The following is a 15,185-nucleotide window of genomic DNA, read 5'->3' as shown; positions in this document are numbered from 1 at the left end:
TGACAGTTTATCCTATCTCTCAGTATTGATTCTAATAGTTTGCCCACCACTGAATTAAGACTGACCGCCCTATAATTATTCGGACTTTCCCTCGTACCCTTTTTAAACAATAGTACTACGTTTGCAGTCTTCCAGTCCTCCGGTACCTCGCCTGTATCTAGTGCAATCTAGTATTTTCTCTAGTGCAATTATATCTTTCCTGTAATGTGGTGACCAGAACTGTACACAGTACTCAAGCAGTGGCCTAACTAGTGTTTTACACAATTCTAGCATAACCTCCCTGCTCTTATATTCTATGCCTTGGCTAATAAAGGAAAGTATCCCATATGGCCTCTTAACCACCTTATCTACCCATCCTGATACCTTCAGGGATCTGTGGGCATGCTCTCCAAGGTCACTCACTTCCTCTACACCTCTCAGTATCCTCCCATTTATTGTCTACTCCCTTGCCTTGTTTGACCTCCCCAAATGCATTACCTCACACTTCTCTGGATTGAATTCCATTTGTCACTTTTCAGCCCACCTGACCAGTCCATTGATATCTTCCTGCAGTCTACAGCTTTCCTCCTCACTATCAACCACATGGCCAATTTTTGTATCATCTGCAAACTTCTTAATCATGCCCCCTACATTTAAGTCTAAATCATTAATATATATCACAAAAAGCAAGGGACCTAGTACTGAGCCCTGCAGAAACAGCCTTCCAGTCACAAAAAACACCCATCGTCCCTTTGCTTCCTGCCACAGAGCCAATTTTGGATCCAACTTGCCACTTTCCCCTGGATCCCATGGGCTTTTACTTTTTGACCAATCTGCCATGTGGGACCTTGTCAAAAGCCTTGCTAAAATCCATGTACATTACATCAAATGCACTACCTTCATCGACCCTCCTTGTCAGCTCCTCAAAAAATTCAATCAAGTTTGTCAGACACGACCTTACCTTAACAAATCCATGTTGACTGTCCTTGATTAATCCATTCCTTTCTAAAAGACAGTTTATACTGTCCCTCAGAATTGATTTCAATGATTTGCTTACCACTGAGGTTAGACTGATTGGCCTGTAATTACTCGGTCTATTCTTTTCTCCCTTTTTAAACAATGGTACAACATTAGCAGTCCTCCAATCCTCCGGCACCACGCCTGTATCTAGTGAGGATTGGAAAATGATGGTCAGAGCCTCCGTTATTTCCTCCCTTGCTTCTTTTAACAGCTTGGGATAGATTTCATCTGGGCCTGGTGATTTATCTACTTTCAAAGATGCTAAACCCCTTAATATTTCCTCTCTCACTATGCTTATCCCATCCAATATTTCACACTCATGCTCCTTAACTATAATCTCTGCATCCTCCCCCTCCTTTGTGAAGACAGATGCAAAGTATTCATTAAGAACCATACCCACATCTTCGGCCTCCACACATAGTTTACCTTTTTGATCTCTAATAAGCCCTACTCTTTCCTTAGTTAGCCTCTTGCTCTTTATGTATTTATAAAACATTTTCGGATTTTCCTTAATATTACTTGCCGGTATTTTTTCATGCCCTTTCTTTGCTTTCCTAATTTCCTTTTTAATTTCACCCCTGCATGTTCTATACTCCTCTAGGCTTTCTGTAGTATTGACATCAGCTTTCCTTTTCTGCCTTATCTTACACTGTATGCTCCTTGTCATCCAGGGAGCTCTAGATTTGGCAATCCCACCATTTTTCTTTGTGGGAACATGTTACTCTGAACCCCTTGAATCTCTCCCTTGAATGCCTCCCACTGCTATCTGTCTATCAATTCTATCCGTCTAGAAATGAACCCCAGTGCTTGGTTTGCTTTTTTTATGGTCTGCATCACTACTTTTAGTGATCTGTGTATCTGTACCCCTAAATCCCTCTGCTTCTCTACCTCGTTTAGACTCTTATTTTCCAAGGAGTATGTGACCTCCTTATTATTCCTACCAAAATGTACCACCTCGCATTTATCTATATTGAAATTAATTTGCCAATTACACGCCCATTCTGCACATTTATTAATGTTTTCCTATATTTTGTTGCAGTCCTCTTCAGTATTAACCATACTCCCCAATTTGGTGTCGTCCGCAAATTTTGAAATTGTACTTCTGATTCCAAATCGTTTAAATATATGGTGAACAACAGTGGTCCCAGCACCAACCCCTGTGGAACACCACTTCCCATCTTTTGCATGTTTGAGTAACTACCTTTAACCCCTACTCTGTTTCTGTTTTGTAGCCAGCTTGCAATCCATTCTGCTACTTGTCCCCTGACTCCACATGCTCTGATATTAGTCATGAGCCTACTACGCAGTACCTATTGAAGGCCTTTTGAAAATGTTACATCTACTGCATTGTGCTTGTCTACACTTTCTGTTACTTCTTCAAAGAATTCAATAAGGTTGGTTAAGCATGACCTTCCCATTTGAAATCCATGCTGACTATTCTTTATTATATTTTTGGTTTCTCAATGTTTCTCTATTGGATCTTTGAGTATGGATTCCATTATCTTTATGTTGCATGTCTTCAGTGTATGGCTGTGAGTAGATGAATGAGTGAGTAAGGAGATAAAGAATGAAAAACACAGGATGTTACTAGCTTTAAACTTAGAGAAAGCTTCCAACTTAACCTCCACCACTCATTTTATTGCCTCCAGTTCCAGAATCATTAGGGCTCTCACCTTGTAAGGAGTCAAGCATCGTAGGTTAGGTGACCCACTCTTTCCCCGTTCTACATGCACTGCTGCCTGTTATGTGTGGCTTTCTCCTAAAACTAGATAGAAAAGGACATATGTTGGAATAAGGAATATGAGAGAACATGTGTGTTATCCAAATGCCCAGGCCTGCTGTCACTGCATGTGAATCTTTGAATGTCTATTATACAGGTACCTTGTACTGGCAATGTGCTTCATGTTTGATGTTTATCAAATTATTGAACCACAAGGCAAATGCATTGTATTAGTAGCAGTGCAGAGTGGCCTGGTAAAACATGGGTATGTCGGTGCATTTGGAAAGTGCATGTATAATTGCCACAGTCTTCCTGTAACAAGATTTCCAAAACTGCTTCCTTGAACAATGCTGTTTGGTTTCTTGGCCTTGCTGCAGCCATTTCTCCACCATAAGCAGTATAACCCCTTTTACAGCAAACAGCAACCCCTTAAGCGCTGATGTTGCCAGCTATTACTCCCCTTGACCATTGCACATTCCCAGTACATTGTACGCTGTGCTTTTAGAGCGCTGTGATAATATGGTAACAAGTTGTCCTCACTTTATAGTGTGAGATCAGCTTCCTGGTTTCTGCACTGGAGCCTCATCATTGGCTGTATAATGCCATCAAAACAAATTGATTTAATTAATGTATTGTAACTCACTGCCAGCAATCCAGGATCCTATATATAAGTTTAAGTGGAAAGAAAATTGCCAGAATGTAATTCACCTTCCAAATAATTATATATGATTCCACTCTACAGGAATAATTAATATAAGATTATTCCACTACTTTATTTGTTTTTATTTAGTAATTTGTGGGAAAAATACTTCTTGCTGAGTTCTGTAAATTAAGAGCATTATAATTCTGGTATGTTTATGTTGGTTAAACCAATAAACAGCTATAAACAGGATATGTGGTCTGTGAACATTTGGTTTGGAGGGTATTAATTATACCCTCCGTAGCTTTTAACTAATACATTATAATAAACTATTGCAACTTACCAGTTATAATAATTAGACATTTTTGAAATTCAGTTTAAATTGTGGCTCCCAAGACACATATGGTTTTATTTTGTATGACACAATAATGATTCTATATATAAGTTCTGAGACCTCACAGTATCATTAAATGTGGAATTTCATGTCCTCTGGGAATCCATTCAATCCTTAACAACAGCAAAACTTTTCCCAATCAAATCAGTTTGGGAAATATTAGTCTTGTTCTTATTAATAAGTAAGCACATCAGTCTTCCTTATTTGAAAACGTATTTAACTAAGGGAATTATCTTTAGGTAAAATCTACTTTTAAAAAAAGTTCCCATTCGCGCGCCTGATAGTTTAAGTATAGCGAGTACAGCTGTTTTGGCTGAGAATCGTTTAAAAAGTACCATTCCCACGACCTCGATGATAAAGATCGCAGGGGAAAGGGGGTTGGGGTTAGCCTGGGGGATTACTTTCTAAATGCATCTATCCATACTTTCACATTAACAGGAAGACTTTTGTTTCCCACAACGACCTGCTTTGCATTAACCGTGATATAACGTGTGCCAAATGTTTGTACCCACCATAACGTTAGGGTATGAATAACACTGGGGCTGGAGTTTCAGTCAATTTCTCCGAGAGAAAGACACTTACTTGAGTCCAGTCTCTTGTTCTAAATAAAACATCACTATGAAGCACTGAGATTTTTTTTTTCGATATGTCAAAACGTTCACTGTAAAGCCAAATGGCAGAAGACATGATCCTTCTGGAGGGGAAAGGAAGGTAATGGATGTTACAGTGCATTTAACTTCTTTGAAGATTTATCTTCGCTATTTTCCACGCTGGAATGTAAAGGAGTAAAGGAATGCTAACACTCTCAAGTGACTCCTTCCCTGCTTCCGCTGGAAGCGATGCTTATACCGTGGGAGAATCGTTTACAACAACACAGGATACATGGGGTAGAACCAGTGAGCTCGGTCAAAGGGGTATGAAAATATACTGCGGCACATTCTCAGCCAGTTGCCTCTATATTTGTGGCTGAGGCTTTATCGACCGTTTAGAGACCTTCAGACTCGCCTATTTTCAAATTGATTCCTGTGTTCTACCTTAAAGGATGCTCCTGTTGGTTTTACAGATCTTGTTTGCAGCAGTTAAGGGTCAGCTGTCAGTCCCCTCGCAAACAGTCTGCGGCAGCAATGCCTGCTACACCGTGCACATGGACAGAAAACCGTTCCACAAAGCATTGGAAAGTTGCAAGGCCAACGGAGGTAACCTGGTGACGGCGAAGGATGCAGAAGAGGCTCTGCAGATCCAGATGTTGCTGTCCAGTCTCCCCATGGCCCCATCGAGAAGCGGCAAACGAAAGTTTTGGATGGGACTCCAGCTGTCCCAGAGGCACTGTTACCAGCAGCACAAACCGCTGAGGGGTTTCAGCTGGACTTCAGGGGGTGAAGAGACCGCTTACTCCAACTGGGGCAGGGAGCCCCAGAGCACCTGCACCGCGCACAGATGCGTCCACATCGTCTCCTCCTCTCAAGGCAGCAGAAAAGGCGAGAACTTCAAATGGTCAGACGGCGTCTGCAACCTCGGCGTGGACGGCTACCTTTGCAAGTTCAGCTTTAAAGGGATGTGCCCGAAGATCAGTCTCAGCGGGCCAGGAACGGTCACCTACACCACCCCCTTTAACACAGAGAGCTCCTCGTTGGCTCTGGTACCCTTTGGTTCCCTGGCAATTGTGTCCTGTGAGGACAATGGGGTTTCACCTTCTCTGCCTTATGTTATGTGCGTGGAAAAAAGTCCGAAGTTGTATGGTTGGTCGATGGATGGTCACTTTTGTGCCCCTCCTTCTGGCTGCAACATTGACAACGGGGGTTGTGCCCAGGTCTGTGTGAGTGATGGGGAGAGGGATTATCACTGCCAGTGTAATAATGGCTACCAACTAGGAGACGACCAGCACTCCTGCGAGCCACAAGATCACTGCAAGGGCGACCCTTGTGAACACAGATGCGTCAACCTCTCGGTTGGATTCGAGTGCATCTGCCCCGTGGGCTATGAGCTGGCGGAAAACGAGAGAAATTGCGTGGACACCGACGAATGCGCCCATAGACCTTGCGCTCAGCTGTGCGTCAATTCAGCGGGAAGCTTCCGATGCGATTGCACTGAGGGCTATACAATAATAGCAGGGCAATGCCGGGATCTTGATGAATGCTCCGCGTATCCATGTGACCACATCTGCCAGAACACCGACGGTTCCTATAGATGCCAGTGCAGAGCGGGTTATGGAATCAATGGAAGTGGGCATTCCTGCATTGATTTGGACGAATGCCTAGAACATCCATGTGTTGGAATGTGCTCCAACACCGAAGGGAGCTTTGAGTGCTCCTGCAGTGAAGGTTACACATTAGGTGAAGATCATGTATCTTGTGTGCCACAGGACGTGCCTACATCGCTCACTGCCACAGTCCAAGACTTGAGCACAGATACAACAGCTGGAGACTGGAGTCCCACCACGCCAGCTGCTGTGATAGTCGATACCTCTGACTTGGGCACCACCGTTGAATTTTCAGAGACCCACGCTCAGCCAGAAATGCGAGGTGGCCCCACTACCGGGGAAGTAAGCGGACAGACCGACGGGGCTGTCGCAGACTTCAGTGCAGGGAGCTGGTCACCGACTCCTTTGCTAACAGTAACACAGCCCTCGGACACGGGCGGGGCTCCCAGCCATGTGAAAAACGATAAGGGCAGAGCGTGGCTGCTGGCGTGTGCCCTGGGATCTGTCGCTGCCGTGCTGCTTGTACTTTGTGTGGTGGCTTTGATACTGTGCCGACGCCACAGCTCAGCCAAGAAGAAGATCAACAGCGCTGGGGATTACTACAGCTGGGTGGAAGCGGCGAGGTCACCCTCATCCAGAGCTTCGGGCAAAATCACATCTGCCGACTTCAACCCTTCTGCCGATAAATACATTGAGATTGAGGCAAATCAGACCGAAGTATAGACTTGAGATCAGAATGAACGAGGTTTCATAACAGCTCTCAATTCCACTCGTGGTGAGATCCTTCCAAACTCCCGTACACCGTCAGAAAAATAATTAACCTGAATTAGGCCATTTAGGTTAATTTACAATTAAATCATTTTTGACGACCTTGAAAAAAAATTCGGTCAGGTTTGTTCTGTGTCTTTAAAAATAACGTCATGCATTCAAAGCAGCAACATACAACAGATTTATTTTGATTATCGAATGACTATGTAGATTTAGGTAGCCTGTTGAGGCTTGCTTTTACTTTCTAAAGTATTCCTTTGTCGGATCAATAGCCCCAGCTCAAGTGTGAACTTTATGCACAGTTATGCGAATAGCACTCTGTTTATGATGTTCTTGATAAGAAAATGTGGCCAAAAATCTGAACGAGTTAGAATTTTTTTTAGATAAAGCAACAGATTATAATAGTCCTATCACAGTATGGTCTACGCATCATCATTGGACGATGCTTTAAATGCATTATTGCTTTGTTTAACCTATCAGCAATTACATTAGGATGAACACAAGTGGATCCCCTTTAAAAGCATAATGCTGAGTATGCCAGATAAATACATACCTTGGATGTTAATATACTAAATATTACTTCCTCAAAATATTCACTAGAGAAAATATAAACATGTCCTCCCTAATATATTATAACCCAAATAATGAATGACTTTGATATAAATGAGATGCAAGTCCCAGGCCACTAAGACAGGCTCAAAACATGTAAACCCCCAGAGATATTTATCTCAGAGTATTAAGAGAGATAGGAGAGGAGATTTTTGAGGCGCTGTCAATCGTCAGGGATGATTGATGGACATGAAAATGGTCGCAGCGGATTGGAAATAGAATAATTTGGTGCCCATTTTTGGAAAGGCTGACAAAGCAGTAGCAAGCAATCACAGATCTTATCATTTGCAATAGTTGGTAAAATAATGGAATCAATTATCAGATGCAAGCTTGAGGATTACCTGTGTGACATTAATGTAATAAAAACTAGCCAGTATGGATTCAGAAGGGGAAGATCTTACTTAACCATCCTTGACTTTTTCTCACATTCCAAATAGACTTTGGACATCCCTATGACATAGTGTGCCTAAACTTACAAAATATATTGGACAATGTTCCACATAAAAGGCTACAAGTTATGCTCAATCCTTTCAGAGTAAAACAAGGGCAATGATAATAAATTGACTGAAGGGTAGAAAGCATCATGTACGTGTTATAGGGGAAATGTTAGAGTGGAGGAGAGGTGCTGATTTGAGTGCCCCAAGGACCATTATTGGGACTTCTACTGTTTCTAATCTATATTAATGATTTGCACTGGTAATCTCCATGGGGATTCTCATCATCTTCTGCTTTAACTTAAGTGATCCCTTAGATACAACACTCTACAGGAGCAAATAGTTATTAGGCATGGAATTGGTATTTTTTTAAAATAATCATTTCAAAACTCTAATAGAAATCTTTAGAAAACTGGGAGGTTATATTTATTTTGTTGAAACACATTATGAATTGTGCTAATTGGACATACTTTACAAATGTAGATCGACTCTGGAATTCCCTTCCCAAACCTCTCCGCTTCTCTACCTCTCCTCCTTTAAGACGCTCCCTAAAACCTACCTCTTTGACCAAGCTTTTGGTCATCTGTCCTAATGGGGCAGAAATTGCTCAGAGTGGCGAACCAATGGTGCTCGCCACTCCATAGATGTATACTAACCCACTAACTTACTGCGGCCTTTACTGGGTGCAATTCCTCAAATAGGGAGGCCAGGGTCAATTCAAGGGAAGCTAGGACCCTTGGGAGAAATGAGAGGAGCACACTCTCCCCTCTACCAATCAAATTGCAGCATTTTTGACAAGCTGCAAAACTATTTCTTCAGGCTTGGAATGTGAAATCCAGGAAGTGAAAGGTACAACATTAAAATCATTGTAAAAACAGTAATAGTCAGGGAAAAAAAGAGAGGGTAAGAAATTATTGAATTAAATAAAAGGAACAAAAGGGAAAAGTTAAAAAAATTGTTAATTTTATTTTTTTTAATGACCAGAAACTATTAAAATAAGGAGTAATGAGACTCCACATTTTTAAAAGTTAATCTTTAGTTGTTTGGCAGTCATTAAGACCTACCATGCTGTTAAAACTTAGTTTAGACCTGGTATTTTTAAGTATGACTGTTTAGCGGCAATATTACTTACTTTCCAGCCGGGCAGATGAGCAAGTTGGTCCTGGTTCAATGATTTCCCTGATTGCAGCATGCGATGTCCCTTTAATTCGAATCTGTCATATCGCTGGCGAACCAGTAAAAGCAAGTTCCGGATTTCCATGTTTCACTGCGCATGTGCGAGGGCCAGAACTTGCTCCTCGATTTTGCCATGAACAACGGAGACCGCTGTTGAGCTCACCGTTATTTTCTGAGCGATTTCTGCCCTATTATCTCCTTATGTGGCTTGGTGTCAAATTTTGTTGAAAATCGCTCCTGTGAAGCGCCTTGGGGTGTTTTACTATGCAAAAGGCGTTATATAAATGCAAATTGTTGTTGTTGTAGATTAGTAATTGCATGAATTGTCTCGTATAATGCAAACATTGTAAATGCCTGTTACACAGGAACACTGCTGCGGTACTGTTATATTTAAACCCTGTGTCAGAAAAGGTGTGACGTCTTAAAATATTAACCTTTTCTTTTGTGTTACCTCTTTCTCGCATTTTCTTGCTTGCCGCTCTGTTTGGATCCGAGCGGAACTGGGCACAGCACCTAAGGCCAACATTTCCTGGGCTTCCCTTCAAATGGGCACCCTCAGGATGGTCCAACAGGAAATTGCCAGTCACACTCCTTCAGCCTCATTTGCCATGTTACATCTGATGCGGGCAGTGCTGCTTTGCCCACCCTCGGGGAATCCTGAGCAACGCAAGGGGGGAGCAGAGTTCAGGCATTGTGGGCTTCTGCCCCTTATTCCTCTGCTTTGCTTTTGGGAACTGTGTGTTCCCATGGCATATAAGTGAGGAAAATTGGCCCTAATGTCTCCCCAGCCAAGCACCAAAAACAAGCAATGCAAAGTCATCCTAAGCTTATATGTTTGCCATTTCTCTAGGGGAGTTGTGGAGAAAGAGAGGGGAAAGAGGGGCAGGAAGGGAGGTAGCAAGCAGCACCCCAAATTTTGGGTCACTGTCCGAGGCAGTTTGAGGAATCACCTGACCTTGAGAAAAGGATAAAAAAAAGTAGGTCCCTTGCATATGTACCACGCCTGTCTGCAGTGTGCCCCACTGGGGGAGGGGTTTGCATTGAGAGGCTGCTGGCGGTACTCCAGGAAAGGGGAGCCATGTCTGTTTTGTCTCAGCCGATATTATTGTTGGATGAAAAAAAAACACAGGAAAAAATGTTGCTTATTGTATACACTCCCAGTGGGCATACTCGTGAATTTTTTTTAACATATGCAAAATGTGAATTGACTCAAAGGGTTGTTACTGACACAGTAACTAGCAAAACCATGTGGGTTGCCTTGGTACTTCCTTTTGTTGCGTATTTTTAAAAATAAAAGTCTGTCTAATTTGTATGTAATTGTTACGTGTGCTACAATAATTTCAAACAACGAATGAAAATAATAAATGGAAAAAACATCAAAGGAAGGGGCTGATTTTATGATATTGCACTCCCAGTAGGGATGTACTCCCACTGAGTGCACATGTTGAGAAATTGGCCCATATGTTGTTTAATATAAAAACTTTAATGTGGTGTTACAGACCAGATGTTACACGTGTGATTCCTGGTTTGTGCTGCGTTAATTGATCTCGACTGAGACAGCAGCCATGATGTTACAATAGTTCTCGGTAACCCTGAATGAGGGTGGTGAAAAAATGAGCATGGGCTCACATCTCCCACTCCTGATCACTATCCAGTTACTCGTCCTGAAAAAAGCACATGTATTAATGCCGGGTAAGGACATGATTAGACTTGGCAGTGATCCTGTCCACAGTTGAATTGCCTACAAACGCTCTCTGTCCAAGCTTATGCATGAAGAATGGTATTAGGGGGTTGATGCTGCCTGTGGAATCTTACCCCAGCATGTGTCAGAGCCTTCAAGAAAGGAAGGGAGAAAAGGGAAGAAAACTGGAGGGAGAAGAGGAACTAATAATGACTCAAAGGTTACTGGGTGACAGTGGGAGCCTGTTGGGACTGAGATAACCCTTTACCTCCTGGGATGGTAGGACTGTCGTATGAGGAGAGATTGGATCGACTCGGCCTGTATTCACTCGAGTTTAGAAGAATGAGAGGGGATCTCATTGAAACATATAAAATTCTGACAGGGCTAAACAGACTAGATGCAGGGAGGATGTTTTCCCTGGCTGGGGGGTCCAGAACGAGGGGTCACAGTCTCAGGAACGGGGTAGGACATTTAGGACTGAAATGAGGAGAAATTTCTTCACTCAGAGGGTGGTGAACCTGTGGAATTCTCTACCACAGAAGGCTGTGGAGGCCAAGTCACTGAATATATTTAAGAAGGAGCTAGATAGATTTCTAGACACAAAAGGCATCAAGGAGTATGGGGAGAGAGCGGGAATATGGTATTGGAGTTAGAGGATCAGCCATGATCATATTGAATGGTGCAGCAGGCTCGAAGGGCCGAATGGCCTATTCCTGCTTCTATTTTCTATGTTTCTATGTTACCTCCTTGTACTGGGTGACAAGACCCTGCAACTGGAATTCCCCGCCCAACCCTCTCCATCTCTCTACCCCTCTCTCCTCCTTTAAGACACTCCTTAAAACTCACCTCTTTGACCAAGCTTTTGGTCACCTGCCCTATTATCTCCTTATATGGCTCGGTGTCAAATTCTTTTTGATAATCGCTCCTGTGAAGTGCTTTGGGATGTTTTACTATGTTAAAGGCGCTATATAAATGCAAGTTGTTGTTGTTGTTCCAGCTGGTTCCGCCACATCAGCCTGGTTCTGGTTGCTTTGCGGCACCTCTATTTAAGATGGTGTGTGTGTGGGGTGGGGGGAGCTTGATGGCTTTGTTGCTGTAATTCCCCTGTGAGACAGCAGCCTCACCTGTGCCTACTCCAAGTATGCTTCTGCTGATGAGCATTGTCTTGGTGATCAACACAGGAACAAAATTTCTTAGAGGAAGGTGGAGCCATGTGCAATGGTTTGCCACTCACTCACACCAAGCCCTCAAACAACCTTACCGCTCTTTCATTGCATGTCATGCATAGCCTTACCTCAGAAAGGTATAGTCAAGACAATTGAAAATCTTGCCACACTCCCACTTTTCAAGAGCTTCATATATCAGACCACTGTAACGAACACGGATACTTACTGACAGCCAGGGTGAACTTCAGGTTGGGTACATGGCAATCATCAATGACCCCCTGTCCTTTGGGAAGTTCAGTGGTGCAGTGATAAAAGTGCTGGCCATTCTGACCAATGTATCAGTCACCTATTTGATTCATGTGTGGGCAGCACATTAGCTGATACTGCAGCTCTTGACTTGAATTAGTCAGGGGCATAAAAGTTGAGGGCAACGATGATCTTGACTGACAGTGATAAAGCCAGGTAGGCTGCAGATGTCCTTTGACAAATGACAAAGCTATGCAACTGGGTCCTCACTGACGCAGAGTCGGTAGAGGTAGCTGTCTTCAGTAACTCACAAGTAGGTGTGTAAATCCTGCAGATATCACTCCACGTGATATCAAGAAATGGCTGAGTGTACTGGACACATTAAAGGCTACATCCCGGCTATAGTGCTCCAGAACCAGCTGCAGCTTTAGCCAAGTTGTTCCACTACAGCTACAACACTGGCATTTATCCGACAATGTGGAAAATTGCCCAGTTATGTCCTGTCCACAAAAAGGACAAATTCAACCTGGCCAATTGCCATCCTATCAGCCTACTTTCAATCATCAGCAACATGATGGAAGGAGTGGTCAGCAGTACTATCCACCAGCGTTTACTCACCAATAATCTGCTCACTGATGCTCAGTTTGGTTTATTCCAAGACCATTCAGCTCTCGATCTCATTACAGCCTTGATCCAAACATGGACAAAAGAACTGAATTCCAGAGGTGAGGTGAGAGTGACTGCTCTTGACATCAAATTAGCATTCGACCAAGTGTGGCACCAAGGAGCCCTAATAAAACTGAAGTCAATGGGGATCAAGGGGAAACCTCTCCAGTGGCTGGAGTCATACCTAGCACAAAGGAAGATAATTGTGGTTGTTGGAGGCCAATCATCTCAGCCCCAGGACATTGCAGCAGGAATTCCTCAGGGCGTATATCTGGAGGAGATGGGGGGCAGCATCCCAGGGATGACAACACTGATCTGCAATTTTCTAAGAGATCTCCGCAAACAGTATATTTGGTGTTTTGTGATTGGTTTCTGGAAATGTATCCCTGAGCCTGTCTCCCTGTCTGTCTGCCTTTCCTCTCCAATCATATCTGAGAATTCCCTCGGAGCTGCTCCTGCTCTCTCATCGTAACTCTGCCAGAAATGCAGTGGAAACGTTTTGGTTTTGGCCGCACTTCTGGCAAAGTTACAGTGGGGAGGAGGAATCAGCCATGAGGAATTCTGCCAGATAAAAGGAACCACTCGCCACCCCCACCTGCTACCAAACCACAGCAGCCCCACCATAATGCTGCCAAAGCCCAGCACCATCCCCACACATTGGACTGCCCTCAGCGCACCTAAATCTCACTCCACCTACCCATTACTGCTAAGTGCTAGAGATCTAACTCTACATCTTGCATTACATCTTGCCATGTATTCTCAGCTTTAAAACTGGTAAGGGATAAAAATTCAAATACATAAATAAAGGAGAATGTATAAAAAAGGGACAATCATTTATTAGAGAATTATGGGCAGAGTTGTGGAATTCAATCTTCAAAGCACCAGTAAAAATCTTAAGACGCCATTTAAAATTTGACTTAGTCATCGTAAATCAATGATGTTAGAAATACCTCGATTGTTATAAAACGGCCTAAACTCCAATTCACAATGAGCAGAGGAGACTTGCTAGTTACTAACAAAAGTTTCTGATATAATAAAAACAAGGTACTAAAAAGGTACTGTAAACATGGTAACACAAAATAAATAAAATGCATGTGCTACTTTTAGAGCTGCTTCAATGGGAGCAAAAAATATAAATTACAGGGCATGTGGAGAAATAATGGTCTAATTTCTCATGCTGGCAATGCAGTGGTACACCATCTGTGTCTACCTGTACACTGTGTCATGGAATGATAGGATGTGGGCGTTACCTTTTTAGAGCTTCACCAGATCAGGATAGATAAAGAGGAGGTACTTAAAAGGTTGGCAGTACCCAAAGCAGAAAAGTCACCCGGTCCAGATGGGATGCATCCTAGGTTACTGAGAGAATTAAGGGTAGAAATTGTGGCAGCTCTGGCCACAATCTTCCAATCCTCCTTAGATATGGGGGTGGTGCCTGAGGACTGGAGGATTGCAAATGATACACCCTTGTTCAAAAAAACGAAGAGGGATGAACCCGCCACTTACAGGCCAGTCAGCCTAACGTCGGTGGTGGGGAAACTTTTAGAGGCAATAATCCGGGACAAAATTAATTGGCACTTGGAAAAGTATGGGCTAATAAATGAAAGTCAGCACAGATTTGTTAAAGGAAAATCATGTTTGACTAACTTGATTGAGTTCTTTGATGAAGTGACGGAAAGGGTTGATGAGGGTTGATGTCGTGTATGGACTTTGAAAAGACATTTGATAAAGTACCACATAATAATCTTGTTAGCAAAATTAAAGCCTATGGGATTAAAGGGACAGTGGCAGCATGGTTACAACATTGGCTAAGGGACAGAAAGCGGAGAGTAGTGGTGAAAGGTTGTTTTTCACACTGGAAGGAAGTATACAATGGTGTTCCCCAGGGTATTAGGACCATTTTGATATATGTTAACAACCTGGACTTTGATAAACAGGATATAATTTCAAAGTTTGCAGATGACACAAAACTTGGGAATGTAATAAACAATGTGGAGGATAGTAACAAACTTCAGGAGGACATAGTCAGACTGTGAAATGGGCAGACACATGGCAGATGAAATTTAACACAGAAAAACATGAAGTGATACATTTCGGTAGGAAGAATGAGGGGAGGCAATATAAACTAAATGGCACAATTTTAAAGGGGATACAGGAATAGAGAGACCTGGGGGTATGTGTACACAAATCTTTGAAGGTAGCAGGACAAGTTGAGAAGGCTGTTAAAAAAGCATGTGGGATCCTGAGCTTTATAAATGGAGGTGTAGAGTACAAAAGCAAGAAAGTTATGCTAAACCTTTAGAAAATACAGGTTAGGCCTCAGCTGGAGTATTGTGTTCAATTCTGGGTGCCACACTTTAGGAAGGATGTCAAGGCCTTTGAGGGGTTGCAGAAGAGATTTATTAGCATGATACCAGGTATGAGGGATTTCAGTTATGTGGAGAGACTGGAGAAGCTGGAGTTGTTCTCCTTAGAGCAGAGAAGGT

At 42.8% G+C, this 15,185-nt stretch overlaps 1 protein-coding gene across 1 annotated transcript; it reads left to right on the top strand.

Annotated features, from left to right (window-relative positions):
* The first annotated feature begins 4,234 nt into the window (after positions 1-4,234).
* Positions 4,235-10,257, top strand: LOC137324747 (complement component C1q receptor-like). Its single transcript, XM_067989414.1, has one exon. It carries the CDS (start codon positions 4,796-4,798, stop codon positions 6,674-6,676), a length of 1,881 nt encoding a protein of 626 aa, XP_067845515.1. The 5' UTR covers positions 4,235-4,795; the 3' UTR covers positions 6,677-10,257.
* The last annotated feature ends 4,928 nt before the right edge of the window (positions 10,258-15,185 follow it).

Source organism: Heptranchias perlo, chromosome 8, assembly GCF_035084215.1.
Source record: "Heptranchias perlo isolate sHepPer1 chromosome 8, sHepPer1.hap1, whole genome shotgun sequence".
NCBI lineage: Eukaryota > Metazoa > Chordata > Chondrichthyes > Hexanchiformes > Hexanchidae > Heptranchias > Heptranchias perlo.
The sequence above is the reverse complement of the archived record's forward strand: the minus strand, read 5'-3'. Positions and strand labels throughout refer to the sequence as shown.

Bases quoted from the DNA above. Each gene is read 5' to 3' on its own strand.
- LOC137324747 (XM_067989414.1), top strand. From the start codon at position 4,796: ATGCTCCTGTTGGTTTTACAGATCTTGTTTGCAGCAGTTAAGGGTCAG.